The sequence below is a fragment of the Gopherus evgoodei genome, chromosome 3 (genome assembly GCF_007399415.2).
Source record: "Gopherus evgoodei ecotype Sinaloan lineage chromosome 3, rGopEvg1_v1.p, whole genome shotgun sequence".
NCBI lineage: Eukaryota > Metazoa > Chordata > Testudines > Testudinidae > Gopherus > Gopherus evgoodei.
The window spans coordinates 151958270-151978486 of record NC_044324.1 but is presented as its reverse complement, the minus strand read 5'-3'; the positions used below and the strand labels follow the sequence as shown (position 1 = coordinate 151978486).

General features: G+C 38.6%; 1 protein-coding gene across 6 annotated transcripts; it reads right to left on the bottom strand.

The window, feature by feature from the left end:
• Positions 1–5394: 5394 nt before the first annotated feature.
• Positions 5395–13369, bottom strand: ZBTB18 (zinc finger and BTB domain containing 18). Of its 6 annotated transcripts, none has more exons than XM_030557020.1 (3): positions 13206–13361; positions 10973–11056; positions 5395–8985 (listed from the first exon to the last, which is right to left on the bottom strand). In XM_030557020.1, the coding sequence occupies exons 2-3, from the start codon at positions 10983–10985 to the stop codon at positions 7403–7405; spliced, it is 1596 nt and encodes a 531-aa protein (XP_030412880.1). In that variant the 5' UTR covers positions 10986–11056; positions 13206–13361; the 3' UTR covers positions 5395–7402. The 6 variants fall into 6 exon arrangements, with proteins under 6 accessions (XP_030412880.1, XP_030412882.1, XP_030412881.1 ...); XM_030557022.1 differs by having other exon boundaries at positions 13280–13320; XM_030557021.1 differs by lacking the exon at positions 13206–13361 and adding an exon at positions 12259–12899.
• Between the last annotated feature and the right edge of the window lie 6848 nt (positions 13370–20217).

Here is a 20217-nt window from a genome sequence, read left to right as displayed (position 1 = left end):
AGAGTAGCAGTCGTGTTAGCCTGTGTCCGCAAAAAGAACAGGAGTACTTGTGGTACCTTAGAGACTAACAAATTTATTTGAGCATAAGCTTTTGTGGACTACAATGTCCGAAAATCTAGGACTTAAAGCAAGATATTGGACACACAATGCCAACTAGGTTGGGCTTTTTTTAAACCAGAGGGAAATAGCTAAAAATATGAAGTCACAGTAGCTGCTGCCTATACACAAAAAATGTTTCATAAAGATTTTAACTACACATTCCATATCAGTATGTATTTCCAAAATTATCTTAACATGAATCCTTAGGAAGCATTATGATCTGGCAAATATATTTAAACATAAATCACATCTAATTTACATGATAAACTTCAAGCAGTCCCAAAGAAATCATATTTATAGAATAAGTGCATATTTAAAAGTATAAATGCACATTTGGGCTCAAAACCAAAAATGTATAAAAAGTATGTTTAGTGCTAAAATTGAAAGACAAATTGGAAAAAAAATAAGCCAGACATTTAAAATTAAGGCTGTTTTATATTTCAAATAGCTGTAAACAGAAATCCAGAAAACTACACTTTTAGGACAGTTGTGAAAGATTTTTTTTTTAATTCACCCAAATATCAATTATACAGAGAGCACAAAGCTGTTTAACATTTTATAAGTAATTTTAATGCCCCTACTATGGTATCTCTGCAACAACACTTCATGTCAATTTTTTAAAAATTCTCTCTAGAAGTCATGATATCCATATAATTTATTCAAAATATTTTACTAATTTAAAAAGGGTTTCATGCACTGGACTCTAATGATTAAAGATTTACTGTGTAAATCTATATTTTTGCATGTATTGTACATGTCATAAAAACCCTTTTTAGTACACAGATTACCTCCAGGGACCGCAACAACTGCAAGCAAGCATTATAGAATATCATGTCAATCTGTCCGTCACATATGAGCATAAAATGTGTGTTCTAAAACCCCTCCAATCTGATGTAAATGCACTGCTGTTTCTAAACAAAAATTCCCTACCAAAATACAATAAGAATGAAAACTTGCCATTTAAGAAATACAAAACCACTTGAGTACATTAAAATATTCTAAAAACTAACCAGCTTTTTTTCCCTCTCTTTCTTTCTGGGCAGCACTCAGTCAGAGGCTTCTCAAAACCTCAAATAGAATAAAAACTTCACTTCCAGGTCAATATATACACTACACTATATTTCAGAGTAAGATGTTATGGACAGATTGTACAACCTTAAAAAGTAAGGTTTTATCATGGAAAACTTGACACAATCATAAAAACTCTGCTGTTACAGATACAAGATGCAACAAGATCTGTGCAACTACTGTAACATTTTTCACTCAAATGAGCTCCTTTTGACTCCCAAAACCAAACATGCTTAATGTTACATATAATATATGAATCCAAGAATTAAATTTCAGTGTAAACTCTGCATTATTATAATAATGCTTCCTACTAGTGATGTGGCTGATTTATAATTAAAGATAATTGAAAGTAAAATAAAAATTTCTCTTAAACTTAGCAGCATACAATGTCTTTGAATTATACTACTCTAGAATTAAGCAAATTCCAGAATTCTATTACAACAAACAGCATGGCTGAAAGACAAATCCTATTTCTGAAAAACATATATTTTGAAATATATATTTAGTACTTACAGTCACTATATGACAGTTATACCCACATCATAGTTTGCCTTATTACTACTTTATTTTACAGAGATGTCTCAAACTTGTTTTTCCTTGACACCAAGGTTTTGACAGATATAGGACATGCTTCTGTATCATTAGTTTAGAAAATATTTAGATTTCTAAAAAGTCGTAATGCATTTTTAACCCACAATAATAAAAAAAGGATAATCTTTCTGAAAACACAATCTGTCATGAGTTAAGACCCTGTAAAAGGTTTATCTGGATTTTATCACACTAGAATGAGTGTCTAGCTCTAGCGTTTGAACATGCAGCATTTTTTCATATGACTGTTTTCATTTGGCGACAACGTATTACCACCTTAGTTTTACCCAAAGGAATTTGTACAAATGAGATTCTGAAAAAAAACACAACTTTACTGTGCATAAATTAAAATTATTTTAAAAATCAGATTAACTATATTTAAATGATCTAATTTAACTTGACATTGAAAGTTGAAATGCCGCAAAAATTAAGTTGTGATATCTAAGATAAAGCATTATTAGGAAGTCTAAAATATTAGTTTTTTGGTTTCTCTTCTTTAAAAAAAAAATTGTTAGTGTTTGCTGCTTTAAAAATTAAAAAAGCCAAAGCTACCATATATGTAAGTACTTGTCATAATTTATAGATTTATTCACTAGCATAAACTACACCACACTAAATATTTGCAACAAGAAAAATTATGTACACTAGTTTTGAATTAAAAATCTAAAAATGAAACAAAACTTAGCAGTGCCCCCAAATTTGAAGAGTACATCTACGCTAGAAAATTTTATAACAATTTTCCATCAAACATGTAAGACATTATTTTTACAGGCTTGCAGTTAATTTAAGATTGTACACACCTCAAGCATGCAAACAGTTTAAAAATATTACATAATATTTTTAGACCATTTACAGGCTTGAAGCGTACTTACAGTGGTTTAAAAAATTATAGTTTATATTCTATCAATATTACCAGAGCTTAAATGCGATTTTTTAAAATCAAATCCTCTACTATAGAATTCAAATGTGTCCAACACTATACATTAACGTTGTAAAAAAATTCTGAGACATACCAGAGTCTAGGTAGCTTTCAGAAAGCGTTGTGCGTAGGTTTCTGCACTAACCAAAGAAACACTATTTTTAAAGTTAGGTTTGAGAAGTCCATTAAAAAAGTTAGAATGCTTGAATGATTATTATAGAAGGGATTTGTTTTAATTTTAAAAAACATATGAACCCAAGTATTTTTAACAGGTCACATTATCAATCAGCCTTACAGGTAAAACAGATAGGATAGTTTACGAAGAGAAGAAAAGAAAACCTCAACATGCTCCCCAAACAGGTTAACAAGTGCAGCTGCTGGAAAGAATGACAAGCTGCTAAAAAAATGATTAGTTTAAGTTACAAATAAAAGGTTAATTTAGATTTTGAAATATGCATTGTCTTACATCAGTGTTCAGCAGGACTGTGAAACATCTGTTAGATGTTCTCCCTGCCCCTTTATAGAATGGGGTAAATAATGCAGATTCCTTTGCTGAAAGACAAGTTATATTTTGTTTTAAATTCTGAGCCATTTCAATCTTAAATTTACATGTTTCAGGTGAAAATAATTTAGTATTAACAGAAGGTCTGTAAGAGTAACATACATTCTCAAGTAAATATTTAAAAATTGTTTTATCAAATATATTATATTAAGTTATATTAGTATTATAATAATTGAAGCCATAAGCTTTCAATGGAGTTTTAATACTGTCAAATTATGAGCCAATTCACTATTGGTGGGACTGGTTTAAAAATGCAATGATGTGGTACAGTCCCAGTGTGGTTTTAGATCACAGAGACATTCCCTCTTCAATACCTGACCAGTGATGGTCATTGAAAAAAGACTATTCAACCCATAAGACTATCATAATAGAAACAGAGACCAAAATTTCAGTTTATCAACCAGTATTAGACCATAATAGGCAGATGAGTGCACAAGTGTTTTGAGTTCTGTAAGCAACACTCCCAAAGCTATCTAGAATAGATTCTCTCAAGCTTAAAATGTATTTAGAGACAATGTAAAAAAATAGTTACAAAGTTTTCAGATGTCACTTCTTTAAATCTATGGAGAGATGAAGGATACAAGTATACTTGCCGCCTCTTTTCAAGAAGCAGCAATTCAGTGGCCATGATTGAGCACGCATTTTATATTCACACACACCAATGAACTACAAGCCAAAATGATGAAGCATGTTCTTACCAAGTGCTTTTCTCTTTAGGGGTGAAGTTAGGATTAAGGTTACCCGATTGGACAAGAATTCCCTTTCAAAGACTCTAAATGAAGTATTCCTGGATTTGTGAATCCTCTGCTCTTAAATCCCGTGGCCCTTGGGAACATATGGCAAGCCTGTCCAAAACCACATCTAATGCTAATCAGTTATGTGGATTTCAAACCTAATAGCTGCAATATTAACCTTCCCTTTCACCACTCTTATATTATTTAACCAAGTATTAAGGTTATATAATTTGAAAGTTATTACCGTAGTAAGAATTTGTTGCTAAGCAGGCTTTGTATATATTTAACAGATGTTTTCATTTCTAAATTTAACATTAAGAATGTATGAGGAATTAGCTTGAAATACTTCACTTTATTAATACATAGACCACAAAGAACAATAATGCTCTTGAGACTTTAGAAAGGGATTTAACAAAAATGTTTGTGGAAAGATCCTTACAGCACAGTATAAGTTACTCTGGATGCAGAAATTTGCACAGTTCAGGTATTTATCTACAAAATATTTCTATATATTAGGTGATGAAACTCACTTGGTCAAGGCTATATGGAAGCTAAACCTGTTTAGATGGTGGTGCTAACGAATCTTTACTTTTACTTCACAAGATTTTCCTCAAATTCTCACCTTTTTCTGTTCGACTCCACAGTTCTACCCTTACATTCCCACTACACTTTACAGTCGTAGTTCTGTTCAGAGCAGGATAGGACAGATTTGGAAACACACTTCAGGACTACCCTGTTACATGAATCAATAGTTCAGGGTCAGAGGTATCCCAGGCATTTTTTAAATAACCTGGTTTTTACAGTAGGTGAAATTTACAGATAGACCTGGCGGATGAGGGATGATTACTATTTTCTTATTGCAACCGAGTAGATTGGAGTACAGCCAATATTTTGGAATACAAGACATTTTAAATGCCTAATAATTCTATTGCCTAGGATGCCAGTTTATAGTCAAGCAGTGCTTCAAATTAAGTTTTTCCTTTCTCCTCTAATTTTCCTATTAGAAACTTGAATACTAAAGAACAAGTCTGACAGATCTATTTAGGGTAAATTTAAAACATAAGAACACCACTCACTTCTGTTTTGTTAGAGATTTGCAGTGTTAGGAAACATTAGTGATCCCTAGAAAATTAATAGGATGTTTCTAAGCAGGTCTCTGAAGAAAATGTATTTTTCCCCTCTATAGAATGATAGAGCGCTACACACAGATGAATGCTTTCAAATCACAAGCATTTAATTTTTTAAATGTTAAATGAGAGAAGTAAATATATATGCATGTTAGCAACAGAGTGCTTAAAAGCATACCAGAAACATATTCCATACACAGTTAGCAACAGAAGTCTGTACAAAAGTAATAAAGTCACACACTATAAAAAATACTCCATAGTTATAATTTAAAAGGGGGGGAAAAAAAGACAAGGGAATTGATTTCTCAGTTCATATAATTTATTGCAGTTAGCACACAGTTTAAAAATTCACCAACACACCAATAGTACAAAACTAAACAGCATTATAAGTTATCCCCCCCTCAGGAAAATAAAACATACTATGATTGTCAAAGCTAGATGTCAGTCTAAGTTTTAGAACAAAAGAAGAGTGTGTAACTAAAAAGAAAATAAGCAATCACACATGAGGACCACAAAAAAAATCCAAGAGAAAGTCCATTTTTCTCAGACACTGATTGTCTTTTCTAAATTAATAAAAGAATGTATTTTTAAAACCTAGAAACTATTCAAGTAACTAAAGATAATGCTCCAAGGCCATTTTCACAGCTTTTTTTTTTGTTTGTTTTAAATGCCATTATAGGGTACAGCCAACTTTACACACATTTGACCAAATATTTCCAAAACAGTCCGGCAATACACAATGGAGTTTTCCATTCAGTATCTTAAGCACAAAAATAGGCTATGTTTACAGTAGTTAAGGCGTTCAAATTTTAAACAAAAGCAGAAAAAGAAGGAAAAACAGCAAACGTTTTCCATGCTACTCCCATAGACCTTATTTGTAAGTGCAAGACAGGAAAACAAACACTGTGCAAAATGCTTTTGACCTGTGTGTTGGTCATTAAAACCACACATCAGACTGCAGTCTCTGCTGCCTGGATACACAGAGTCCACTAACCATCCTGCCCCCGCCCCCTTTCCCCATGTCAATCAAAGCTTTCTAGTCCTTTCAGCCTGGGGCTTTTTCAGTCCCTAGAATCTTTTCAAAGGGGGTGGGGGATAGAAGAGAAGAATAAGAATGACCTATTGTTAATTTGTGCAGCAGGAATTCTAAAAATGCTCATCTTGGTAAATGTATGCATCTAAAGTTTGAGCTGGCGTGGATTTTGTGCAATTAGATTCTCTTTTAATAAATGCACACAGCACATGCAAATCTTCAAGCCTGTTTGTAAACATTAATATCTTCCTCTTATGTTGCTAAATTATCAACTTGTAGCTTAAGTTTTATTCAACTTAAAGACAGTGGGAAAGTAAATTTAAATTATATAAAATAAAAACAGTGCATTTATGTTCTTCATAACACCAGTTTTTTTCAGTGGTGTTTTTTCCTAAGGAAATTAAATAATTTTAAACTCACTCACTGAAGTTATACAATGCAAACAAAGACAAAAATATACTGAAACTCATGCATTTCTGTAGCGTTAATATTTACTTTTCAAAATTCAACTAAGAGCATCAACACAACCTGCCAAGTTCTTTGACACCCCCCCCAGCCCATGTAATCAATTACAGTATACAATAACAGTAATTCACATTTTTAAACACACAGTTCATCACTGCTGAAGCTGCAATATCCTTTTTCATCCCAAGCAAACCTTCACAGACTGAACAGAGTCCCAGTGATCCCAGTGTACTTTCAGAATTATTTTTTCCAGTGGGAACTGTCAGAAATCCAGAAGTTGCCATAATAAGTTTTAAGTCAACTGCTTGTTTAAAAATAGATAATCCAGCATTTCAGAAATTTTCCATTTGGGTCTAAAAGCATTCAGGTTTCCAACAGTTAGAAAGGACTCATACAATTTTAGAAATGTAAAGGAACTAATAAAACTGAAGGGGATTTCTACATTCATATTTTTAAAATAATGAAAAAAAATTGGGATCTTAAAATAATGCTGTGTTTGAGGGGTGGAAGAGAATAAAGCAATGTAAAATCTTTTTACAATTTGAGATTTCCTTTAACAGCAAAGTATTTACTGGCTTATATTCCAAAAAGGAGGGGCAAAAAAAAATCCTCTGTAGTTTATTATTTTGTTATATTACTTCTAAAGTTCATTTTCTCAGAGTGCTAAATTAGTGAAATGTTCATGCTGCCTTAAAGTGCAAAAACAAGCTAATAGCCAAACTTTCAGATCAAGGAAACACGATTGCTTTTAGACTGTACCACAACTATATAGATATTTATATATATATTATTTATATATATAAAAAATTATTTCCAAAGTTCTTGTGAGCTATCTTCTAAGGTCCAGTCTCTGACAGTAGGTAAGCTCAGTGCTTCACTTTTGACAGACAACGAGTTCACCAACTCACAGTGAAACTTCCGAATGTGTCTGTAAAGGTCTCCAGACTGTGTGAACCTGCGTTCACACCACTTACAGGCATGTGGCTTCTCCCGGGTGTGAACCACAGCATGGCGGCTCAGGTTGTGGGAATACTGGAAGCTCTTCCCACACTGGGTGCAAGTGTAGGGCTTTTCACCTGAATGAGTCCTCTCATGACGTTTCAAGGTGTACATGCAAGAAAAAGTCTTACCACACAAGGAACAGGTCGGGACATTGACATCAGTAGCAGGCTTGCTGCGGATCCCATCCTGCTCTCGAAAGTGCGTGCTTAGATGGATCTGCAGAATGTGGGGACTAGGAAAGACTTTGTTGCAGAGAGGACACATAAAAATTTGGCCAGCAGGGCTAAGTATATTTGACACATAAGGGAGCAAACTGCTGTCCATGTTTCCTTCCACTTGGACTCTCTCATTCTCAGGAGTTATCATTTCATCATCGCTTGCTTTGTCCTCTCTATCAAGCTCCCTTAAGACAGAATCTTCCCTCATAGGAGCCAGATGGGCTGGCTCATAATGTACCCTGTTATTAGTGCTCACGCTTTCTTTCACAGTGCTATGTTCCATGTCATAGTCATTAGTGCCAACATCACTTTCATCACAGGAAGCCTCTTTCTCCACCTTCACCTGAACCAGGTTGTTTCTAAGCATGTCCTGCGAAGAGAAATAAGAACTGTTCAAATTTTCTATTCCTGAAAGGCTGGACTTGACAGACAGGTCCAGCACACAGTCAACATCTGCTGAATCCCTCATGGAGGTGACAGACCTCTGGGACAAAGACTCTGTTGAGCTGCAGGGGCTGGCTACTGTTTTTCCAGCTGCTGTTGCGTGTGTCTCTGCCTCTCCGCCAGTCTGGGGAATGCCTGCTGAGTCTGAGGGCAATCTCATCCACATGTTCCCAGGCTCAGCCGCCAAGTCCCTTTTGCTAGGCAGGATGTTCAATTTTTCATCTTCTCCTTCATCTTCATCACTGGGTAAATCTCCTGCTATGTGGCTGCTGCCATCAGAGAGACTCTCCACTTTGTCCGAACAACTTGAGGCATCTTCTTCCTTTTTTGTACTGTCTGCCTCTGTGGTGGCTTTCTCTTTTAGCTTCTTTTTGCAGACTTTGACAATGTCATACATGTGGAGATAACTGGCAGCTGCTAGCACGTCTTCAATGGGCAAGTCTTTGAACTGGAGTTTCCCTTCATACATGAATTCAAGCAGGAGAGCGAAAGCTGGGGCTGTAACAATGTCGCTGTTCAGATGAACAATGTCCCTTTTGTCCAGCTGGTCCTTGTAAAAGAGGTGGAAGTACATGCTGCATGAAGCCAGTACAGCTCTGTGAGCTCGGAACTGAGCATCTCCTACCAGGACTGTGCAATCACAAAGAAAACCCTGATGTCTCTGCTCACTCAGACATTGTAGCAAATGTCTACTATGATCAGGAAACTCCATATTGTCTTCATAACCTATAAGCAAAAAGATTTTTTTAATTAAATATGGGTAGAAATATAGCAAATCTACTTGTACAAATTATGCTCTAGAAACTATTTAATCCCCTGGATTTTAATCAAGTGACAACTATACCACAACCACAAAACACACAAAATGATTAACACCCCAGAAAACACACTAAAGTTATTTTTATGACTAGACTACAGCAGACCACAACTTCTTTTGATAAGGATTTAGGTAAAGCAATCACTAATTATTTTTAAAAGTATCATTGTTGTTCCTTAAGTCTGTTCAGTGATCCTTTTTAAGCTACTTAAAACAATACATTTAAAATATAGACTCAAAATACTGTAGATTTAAAAGTTGGATTTTCACGGCAAAGAAAATAAAGTGTATTTTGAGAATTAAGCAACTTTCTCTACAAAGTCAAATTCTAACAACAACAACAACAACAAGAGAGCTTACTGCGTGAAGACAGATGTTCCTACCTTAAAATCTACAGGTATAACATACGTAAGGGATCGTAAATTGCAAAAGCAAAGATTTTAGAAATTTAAAGAAGAAAAAAAATCACACTTATGTTGACATACTTTTAAGGTTTTAAACTTTCCCCATGCACTATGAGAGCAAAATATTCTATATTAATACGTAAAACTTCTGAAGAAACCTATAAACTAAAATGAAAACAAGTGTCGATTATATAAGAAGACTTTTCTTCTTTGTAGAGAGAGGCTTTTAAAAGATGTTTTTTCCCTACAGTTTGCAATACCAAACTAAAAGAAAGTGTTTCAGCATGGCTGTGTCAATTATTCCAGATACTATTCTTCCAAAGGCACTGTTTTCCTATTCACCTTCCTTGAGGAGAAAATCAAGGAATTGTGAGTTAAAACTCAGCTAGAATGTAAAATTTCAAATAAACAAAAAGGCTAATCTATTTCCCCTCTTCTGTGACTAAAAGCAAAGTTCTATGAAACCATTTAAACACAGATTGTGCATTACTGAAAAATAATTATCCCTCACAATCCAAGATGTATTAAAATTTACAACCCAACCTGAAATATATTCTGTAAAATACCATTGCTAGAATAAAGCAAGAAGATTTACAATACAATCACTTTAAGTGCCCCACAGCCAACATCAATCCTAATCCTTAAGAGGGCTAAAAATAAAGATTGGAGGGCAGCTCACAAGGTAGCTGTGATCAAATTAGGAGGCTGAAAGGACAGAGAGGGACGAAGAAGGAAGCTTATAAACATCTGATCCAGCTGACTGTGGCCATATGGCAGCTGCTGCCCAGATAAAGAGATTAAGAATAGAGGAGTGCGATTACAGCTGTCTGGCCAATTCAGGCAGCTCAAATCTACAAGTTCTAAATTAGTCGTGAACACAAAAACTCCCTCAAATAATTGTTGTTATGCTGAAATAAAAGATCTCAAATATGCATCTGAAAAAGAAAAGAGGAAACCAGTCAAGCTATTCTCCTGGGGACAAAAGTTTTGAAACACACAACTGATTTCTATCTTTCAGACAGTACAGCTGTATGCTTTTGTAGTTCTAGGCTGCTGGATCTTTAAACGTGAAGTGTAATGGTAGAATTCACAGCACATTTAAACTGGCATTATTTTTATATACCTTTTCATATTTCATTCCAAAACATATTTTTGCTTTATCGCCCTTAAAAAAATAATACAAAATAGAAACCAGAATCCTCATACTGTCTGCAACTAAAATCTTCTCAATTTGGGTCAGAAATGATGAGCAAACTTGTTATCTCAATGCTTTAAAATGATTATATATATATAAAAAAGTTTCTTCTGATAACATGCATACTCTCATGCTACATCCTAAGCTTTTCAACTGCAGAAAGTACACTTATCCATTTAATACTCAATTTCATATATTATCCCTAAACTTGGTTAGAAAAGTAATGTGATTTTTCTGAAATTAAATAAAACACATCAAAACAGAAATATGCTGTATCTAATCTATTACTACTCCTACCTTTAGTACACATAAACCTGATTAAGTCCTTTCCTCTGAGTCTTGCTGGCTCCAGGTCTGTTAGATTGGTGGAAAAAAAGCAGACTAAGAGAGACAGATGCAAAGTGGAGATGATGTTAGAGAGGAATGAGATACCTTCTCTACACACAGATCTGCACACACTAACTCCCTGTCTGTGTGTTAGAATAAAAGGCTGAGGGATGGCAGGCTGTCAGCTGCTCTGACATCATGTTCAGATGGAAATGCTACCTCCAGCTGTGCTCCTTTTAATGCCATATGCTACTCCTCTACACTCCTGCCACCAGCTTTTTCTTAGGAGAACTTTTCTCTTCTGTTAGTATAAACAAAATACTTCAAAGTCTCTTTTTTTCAAACTTTCTAACAGAAAAAAAATTGAAAATCCTAAACATATGGGGATCTACTGTATTTATGGGATAGCAACACTTCTGTCTAAAGATGGTGTACTGCTTTATATATTGACAGCATACTCAAGCTACAGGGCTATCCAGGAAATCCACACTGATTCATTTTTTATTGAACCCAGAGGTTCAGTTACAAAGATGACATTTTTAACTAAATCTACTGAACTCAACTTACAGTCCACCACTTCAACATCATTACCTTTAACTTTTTTTTTTTGGGGGGGGGGGAAAGGAGGTGGTAAACAGCAGAGATAGTAACCTAACAATCTAAATATATGCCTTGACCAAGGCTGTCAGCCTTGCTAAAGCATTATTTTACTCATGTTTAGCCACTGCTTATACTGTAGATCGTTTCTCTATGTTTCCTCGGACTGTCATTATTATTCTGATGCATAAATGTCATGCAACACTGAAGTTGGACTTTTCTTTGAGAAACCCTTAAGACTATATTATTTCATAACAGTGAAATAAAATTAAAGATCAGGAATGCAGGAAATAGCTTAAATTGAACTGTTGTGCATTTTGTACCTAGAAATTTGATCTTAATTCCCAGGTCAGAAAAGATATCCTATCTCCCCTCTGCCTCATTCCAAAACCTTTTATAGTCTACTTTGTAATATTCTTGTGAAGTTGTCAAATATATGTCTAATACATTTGTTGTAAAAAGCTCTTAAGTTCAGTTCTGATATTTTAAAAGGCTGACAAAACAGTTCTGCAACCGAAGCTGGACACACTTGTGCGGTGTTCACTGTGCTGACATCTGTGAATGTCAAATGCATCTCTGCATACATATACATTCAAAGGGGTAGGAGGTGTGGCCTCCTATCAGACTGAAAAAAGCAATGGTCTTAGGTAATGAATTACCCTGTTGAGATCTAAAATGGGATGTGATGATCAATCATCAAAATCAAAGAAGTCAAACAGGACAGAGCAAGTCGTCAGTGTAACTTTCTTTATCACATGAACCAGACTCGAGATAAGATGCTCACGAAATAACTTCCCAGCAGTGCTTCACCACATCTTCCTCTCATCAGCTACCAACTAATTACAGTACCTCCCCAGTTACTATACAATACTAGGACCAGTCAGTTACCAAGTGTTAGGGGAGAATCTGTCACTATTATTTATAAAAAAATATTTCCCCCTTGCTTCTCAGAAAGTGCTGCAAAAGGTTGCAGATAAAAGCACCTCTAACTCTGCTCCCCTGTGTGTACATGTATAATATGCACTGGACAAAACAGGATATACAAAGCAAAGAGACAAAAAACAGAAGCAGCGGCAGCGCTCAGAGCAGAGGGAGGGAAGGAAGCAGCCAAACGTGCAGGAAAAACAGACCTAGGTCACAGCAGCAGCAACAAAACAAAAGTAACCAGAAGCGCAGAGCAGCGAGTCTGTGGCGTGGGGCTGCTGCGCTCCCCCCTCTGTACAGCTGCGCGGACACCCCAGACCCCAGGGACATCAACTATGCTCCCACCACACACAAGGGACTCGTTTCTCGCTGCACCGCCTGCCCCCTAGCCCAGCCCCACCTGGCCCCCAGCGCCACCTGCCCTCATGGCCAGCGCCCCCAGCCCAGCCCCACCTGCTCCCATCCCCAGAGCCCCCAGCCCAGCCCCACCGCACCACTTGCCCCGCCTGCCCCCCAAGCCCAGCCCCGCTACATCGCCTGCTCTGTGTCACTCCCTACCCCCCACACCTGCTGCCCCTCTTCCTCTTCAACTTGAGCCCGCCCCAAATCGCCCCCCCCCCCCGCGGTGCCAGCCCCATTCACAGCGCCTGGGGGGGGGGGGGGTGAGAAGAGCGGGACTCACACACTCCGGAGCGGCCCTAAGTCCCCGGGCTCCCTCCGCCTCCTGCCGCCGCTGCCCGGCGCCTCTTCACTCACTTGCTGCTTCGGGCTCTCGTCCTCCCCCTGCCCGGCTCCCCGCCCCCCGGCTACGTCGCCCGCTCCCCACCCCTCCCCCCCGCTGGCAGCTGAGGAGCGGGGCAGCCGGCGGAGCGAAGCGGGCCCCACGCTCAGCGGCTCCCCATGGCACCAGCGGCCAGAGACAGCGCGGAGCCCGGGGCCAGCCGGGCGGGGGGGGGGTGGTCGGGGAATGGCGGGGGGGGGGAGCCGGGCGCACGCACGGCGGCGGCGGCACAGACGGGCCAGAGCTGCGGCACCCAGATGTTCCCTACCCCTCCCTCTCCGTTACTGACTGACAGGCTAGCCTGCCCACTCCGCCCTCTCCTCCAATCAGAGTGTTGACAGACAAGGACTGCCGCCCAGTGAAGGAAGACGAAAGGCCTTCACCTCTGACCAATCAGAAGGAAGAGGGCGGGGCTCTCGGCGCAAGGGCGGAAGGAAGGGTGGTTCCCTGCGCGCAGGGAAGGGGCGGAGCGAGAGATGGGGCGGGGTTCGTTACCAGTGCGGTCCCCCCTCCCCTCATAGCCTCACTGTGGGTATGGGGCTGAAGGAGCGGGGCTAGGTGTAATGCACTGTGGGACAGTGTAGGACTGGAGGGTGGTTTCCAGATGAGGGGCAAGGCCAGGGGCAGGTGTAACCCTCTGCCTCTGGGACAGGGTGGCTGTCTGGACTGCACCACTGCAGTGCACCCCCTGCTCCCCAGCTGAATGGGCGCCTCTCAGATCAGTAGCAAGGGATGGGGCCTGCCTCCCCCACAGTGGAACAGAGCAGTGTGAATAAGGAAGGGGTGCAGAGACACCAGTACATACCAGCCCTGTAATCTAGGGGGACATGCACTGAGCTAGGAGCTGGGAGAGCATAAATTCTGGTCCCTCCTCTCCTAATTGTTACTCATATTTCTATGTACTCATAGCCCAAGTGACTGACCAAGGCCTTATACCTTAAATTAGAAAAGGCTGTCAACTATTAGCCAATCACATTTTATAAATACATTATACAAGAGATTGCCCAAGGTCACTTAAGGCGGAACTTAGAATTGAACCCAAGTTTGTGACATAAGAAATCTCTGTTACTCAGCCAAGTTGCCTTTGAGACAGAATAAATCAAATCTTTGGGCCTGGGTTGTCCTTCCTCTGTTTGATCAAACGTCCTTCCCAGACCCAGGGACAGAACTCAGGATTTACATTCTCCAAAATTCTACTATTGTTTAAGCAAACAGTTAATCCACTGGTAAAGTGTATGCTTTCCTCTATGGCAAGAATGACCACTAGAAGTGAGGCCAGGGACTTTGGTGCTGTTCAGGCTCAATGGGGAGTGAAAACAAAGGGAGTGTAGGGATTGTTCAGGCCTGCTGTTGGGCCACAGCAACAAGGACAAGGCTTGGTGTGACAGCTCCATGCAGCTTTGTGGTGGGTTAGAATATGTATAACAAAGGCAACAGCAGACAGACTTGAACAGCTGAGGACTTTGGTAAACACGGGACAGTTGCCAAGACAAGCTGGAAATCACCAAGACTACCACAACAGTGGTAACAGGCCCTGCTCACATTCACCATAAACCGTCACTATGTGTATGGCATTTTCTATGCCTCTTTCAACGATAGTGTGTTCTTAGCAAAGGAGTAGTTTGCGGGGCATGTATGTGTGTGATTTTTTCCCCACCATTTTAGGTTAAAATATAGCATATAACTCCAGTATGAATTTATGTTGACAAAAAAGTGCACAAAAGCAACAATAGAACAAGAATCAAAAGGGAAACAGCTATATTATGTGAATCCAAAATGGAATGAAAATATCTCTCTTTTTATATATATTTTTGTATAATTATCTCATCTAGAAAACACACTTCACTAACTTACAGCATTATAAAAAAGGTACACCAAGTCCTATTTTGGCTATTTATTTGACAGCATCACTTTGCATACTATGTAGCATCTGGAGTCCAGGTGCCCATCTTATAATAATCCTGTTTCTCTTTCCTCCACAACCATTACAAAAATCCACCCTATTCTTTAGGTTCTCATGGGCAGATTGTTCATACACATCTTACCTTCCATCTTGAGTACCTGCAGACTCCTTGGATTTTTTATACTAATCTCAAACCCTTTCAGCCCATCCAAACTGCTGCCACCAAAATCTTACTTACATATTGCTTCAACTATGTAACTTGTCCCTTTTTTCAATCGTGCCAAGGACTCTACATTGTGTTATGCATTGCACCCCTGTCTTCAAGGCCCAACAGCTCAAACCTAGTCTCTTCTCCCTCACCTCACCCCATCAATTCCTCTCGGACACGCTTTCATCTTCTCTTGACAAAAATTAGTGCCTGTCTCCTATGTCTGGAATGCCTTTCCAAAATCTTTTTGCTAAGCCTGCACCCTCACCTAATTCATATAACTCTTAAAACTAATTTAAATAACATTAAAAACTAATTTCAAAAGCATTTGCTAAAAATGGATTTACATTTATTTTTATATTATATATTTTAAATATATTTTACATGTATTTACACAGATACATTTAAACTATATTTTACGTAAACACATGCGTGTACATACATTTGAATTGTCGATATGTATGCCTGAAGTGAGTAACTATATCATCATGGCTGAAACCCATGTCCTTCCTCCCCATTTTCCTTCTTGATGTATGTTATATCTTCAGTTGTCTGTCTAGTGCACTAAGGCCTTATCTTCCTAATCTTTATATATGTGTAATTTAACTGATGTGAGTAATTCATTTGAAGCCAATGGACTAATTGAGCCTCTGTACAAAATTTTAAATATAAACAAGAGTTGTTCAGCTGGAAAGGGTTGGGAAGATTTGTTGTAAAGGGACATAAACATCTGGCAATACATCTGGCTCCTATGTACATTTATAAAGCACTGTTCATGTCAGGCATCCCAAGGTACTATACAAAATCACAAAATTTAAACTAAGAACATTCATAAGCCAGAGAAAATAGGAATGTTTTCAATTTATTATAAAATAAGAAATTAATTCCATTTATTGCACAAATACTGTTTGGGAGAATATACTACAGTTTTGGTGCAACTCAGGCAAAAGCTCTTGCACCTTTGTGCCTGCTGACTTTAGTTTGTATCCTCCAGGCAACAAGTAAGCCTGAAGGCCTTTGGCTCATAACCAGTGCTGATGCTGCAGTGTAGTACCATGGGAGGGGCTCCAGCTCTGTTAAAAGTCCTGTCCTTCTAATAATTCATTAAAGCCAAGATCCTCTTTGTCTGTCTCTGATCGAAGTTCGAGACCCCGTGTCATGTTTTGAAAAGAGAAATGGTGAACCTCCACATGGCTCACCATTACTTCTCAACATAAAAAAGATCTGCTTCCAACTTCAAAGGCTGTGGATGATGAACTATTGCTGAGCATGTTGTATTGTAGCTGCCATGTTTCCCTGCACTTAGTATAATACCCAGATTTAATTCATTACTTTGCTAAGGGCTTTGAAATAGCTTGAGTATACAGCGCGAGACTGTACAAGATCAAATTCTGTTCTAAAGGTGGGTACAAAGAGGGCAATGTTGAGTCACAAAAAGTCTAGGGTAAAAACACAAGACTGAGGACCAAACCTGTAAGTAATTTTAAAATGTTTTAAAATTGTGTGATCAGCTAGCACATTTTGCTTGTACTCTCTGTTCTACAGTTTTTAATCTTTTCTTCTAATTGTAACACAATTCTGTAGTTGATAGTGCCCTCTGACAATCCCTGGTACCTGTGGATACTTCATGGACTTTGTTATTTTCTTTTGCAGAAGCCCCTGAATCTGTTGTCTAGATGTATTGTGAGGTACCATAGTTACCATTTATTCCCTCTACTTTGCTCTTAGAAAAGAATAAACAATGGACTGAAACCACCCACCGGAGACCAGTTGTCTTGTATCTATGTTGTATGGATCATCTCAGTCCAATGAGACTCAGTTACCAATGAGGTATTGCTGCTGGTTTGATTAAGAAGGAAAGCAGAAACAGGTACCTCAGTACAGTGAAAGCTATTTTAGAAATGTTTGTAGTAAAATGAAATTAGAGGTGACAGCAGAGTCTCTCTGTTTTCTGATCCCAGAGAATGAAAGTTAGGACTGGTGCTGCTGACAATCACACATTTTTATTCTGAGCCACAGCAAAAGTTAATTGATGACAGTTTGATTTTCAGAAAAATTAAAAGTTAAATATTTTCTGAATCCAACCTCAAGCATGATGGTGAAGTGATGTCACTATGAAACTGAATTGTCTCTCTGGGGAACCATGGTTGAAGGATCTCTGAGGTAATATAATGCAGTCTTTGAACTGCATGAATTGGCTACATGTATAGCAGTGAGTCTCAAACTTTTTTACTGGCAACCCCATTCACATCACAAGCCTCTGAGTGCAACACCCTTCCCAATAAATTAAACACACTTTTTTGTATATTTAGCATCATTATAAATGTTGGAGGCAAGTGGGATTTGGGGTGGAGCTTGACAGCTCGCAACCCCCCATGTAATGACCTCGTGACCCCCTGAGGGGTCCCGACCTCCAGTTTGAGAACCCCTCATGTATAGTATATTGTGCCAGTCTAACTGGATCAGTAATTCTTATCAGCTTTAGCTATGCTGGATAAGTCATCAGGATGTGCTCAATTAAGAGCTCATCTCAGCATACTGGTCAGAAATTTCTCTCTCCTTTCACATGGTACAATATGGGGGAATGGCAGCACCATGAGATAAAGTTTCTCCACTACCATGACCAGTACCAGCACCCATGTGATTACTCATAAAGACCAATATTTATGATTGATGATGGGCTGATGTACTTTCTCCCAGTTCTGCTACCCTTTTCTGGTGTACAGACTTGCAAGTCTTTAAATAACAGCTGCTATTTTATGTGGGGACAGCTTTTGAGATAAATGACCCATTCTTTATGTACGGGATCAAGTATCATAGCGTGAGCAAAATGGTTATCTAGAATAATGGAGTCATCTCAAGACTGAATGGCTGGAGACTTGAAAACTGGAATCTAGCACAATTCATCTCTGAATATTAATGTCACTTTCACCAAATACAACCAAACCTTGATTTTATGAACACCAATCTTATAAAGAACCAGTTATACAAAACATTTTCCCACCGTGTGGGAGTGTGATGGGGTGTTCAATCCACACCAGCCCTGAAAAAGTGAGGGAAGCTGAAAAAGGGCTAATTAGTGAGATAGGGGGATTAGGCTGGAGAAGCAACTCCTGTTTTGAAGATGGAGCTCAGCTGAGCAGGTGTGGGCTGAGCTATCTATGCATTAGAGAGGGAAGGAGGGAACCCAGGGAAAGAGTAGGACCCTGGGAGCCTGGTCCTGAGGGAAGGGAGTACCCAGCAGAGAAGTGGAAAAGAAAGCTTGTGGGAAGAGGAGTAAGAAGCAGCCCAGGGAGAGAGTAGCAAGGTTGGGGACTGATCAGACGTTGGTGGCGTGTTGAAAACTTCCAGGGCTGGAACCCAGAGTAGTGAGCAGGCCTGAGTTCTCCTGCCAGCCACTGATGGGTCCAGTGAGATTCTATACCCTGGAAGGGAAAACCACATATTGAACTGGCCAGCGGGCTGCATCACAAAATGGAAACTACTGCTCTTGGAGCAAGAGAGGAGCTGCAGAGTAAGAGAGAAGACAATGCTTTGAGAGACCACAAGGGGAGGTGTCAAACCTGAAAGAAAGTTATTCCTCAAAGCAGCCATAAGGAGGCACCACCCGTGGTGAGTGAGTACCCTGTGACAGGAGGGAGGGAAATCCCATAATGAAAGTGATGTTGATGAAGAACAAGTTGATATCCTTACATGTGCTGATGCCTTCAGTGCATTGTAAATTGCTTTACAATAGTTTGAAGGACAAGGGGGAAAGTGATGCAGTGTACCATACTGCAACTGGGGCACTGTACTTCCTGTAATTTTGAAATATTAAATTTTATGAACTTTGTGGCTTTTATGAACTCAGTCCCCAATTAATTTGTAAAAGAGGGGTTCTACTGTAAGGATAACTTATCATCACCAGAACCAATACAAAAATATTTTGTCTTGGCCTACAGGAATGACCTTGCTGCTAGTTTCCAGCCTGATCAACATAATTTTGGGTAACATCTTCCATTTCCCTTTGAGGCTGCATATCTACCTGATGTGTATTGTAATTTGCTTCATTATTAAAAAGTACAAAAGCATGAAGTGCTTTTCATTTAGTAGCCTGAACATTAAGCTCTGCAGGAATGATTGTTCAAAACTCAAAAGAAAGTCAGACCTAGCTTTACAGAAAGCAAGAACTACTGTTAACTTATTTTTTCATTTGGTCTCTATATATTTGGTGCACACATCTGTGTACATCTGCCTTTTGTTCCGTTTAATGGAGGGCATACTACAGAAATTATAATTAATTTACTGTGGCTACACTACTATTTCACTTTTTAAGGCACACCTTAAAAATATAATATTTAAACAAAACCCAATTAAATTTTCTTGTGCTTTTTCTGTATTTCCTTTCCTCTTATTGTTGATTACAAAGACATTTGTGCCTAAACAGAAGCTGTCTTCTTCCAATCAGCCTGTTCTTTCTGCTCAGTTCATTGACTAAATCATTTAATCACCCAAGGCCATATGTTATCATCTTCTGTAAAAGGTGTGGAAGGAGGAAAAAAAACGTAAAAATCTATGCACAAAAGTGGGCGCCAGAATTCCAACATAGCTCTCACTGTGAAGCATAAAATATAAAATGTAGCGGCTATAGTTACAAAATATATATAGACTAGGCAACAGCTGTGCAAAAGGAAAGGAAGGTACATGGCAAAGGGGAGTGAAGCCATGTGATCTGAGGGCACGGGTTATGAAGTGAAAACCATGTGTTAGTACTTTGAGTTCAATTCAACTGTCAGCATAAGCTCTTATTCTTTGTCGTATTA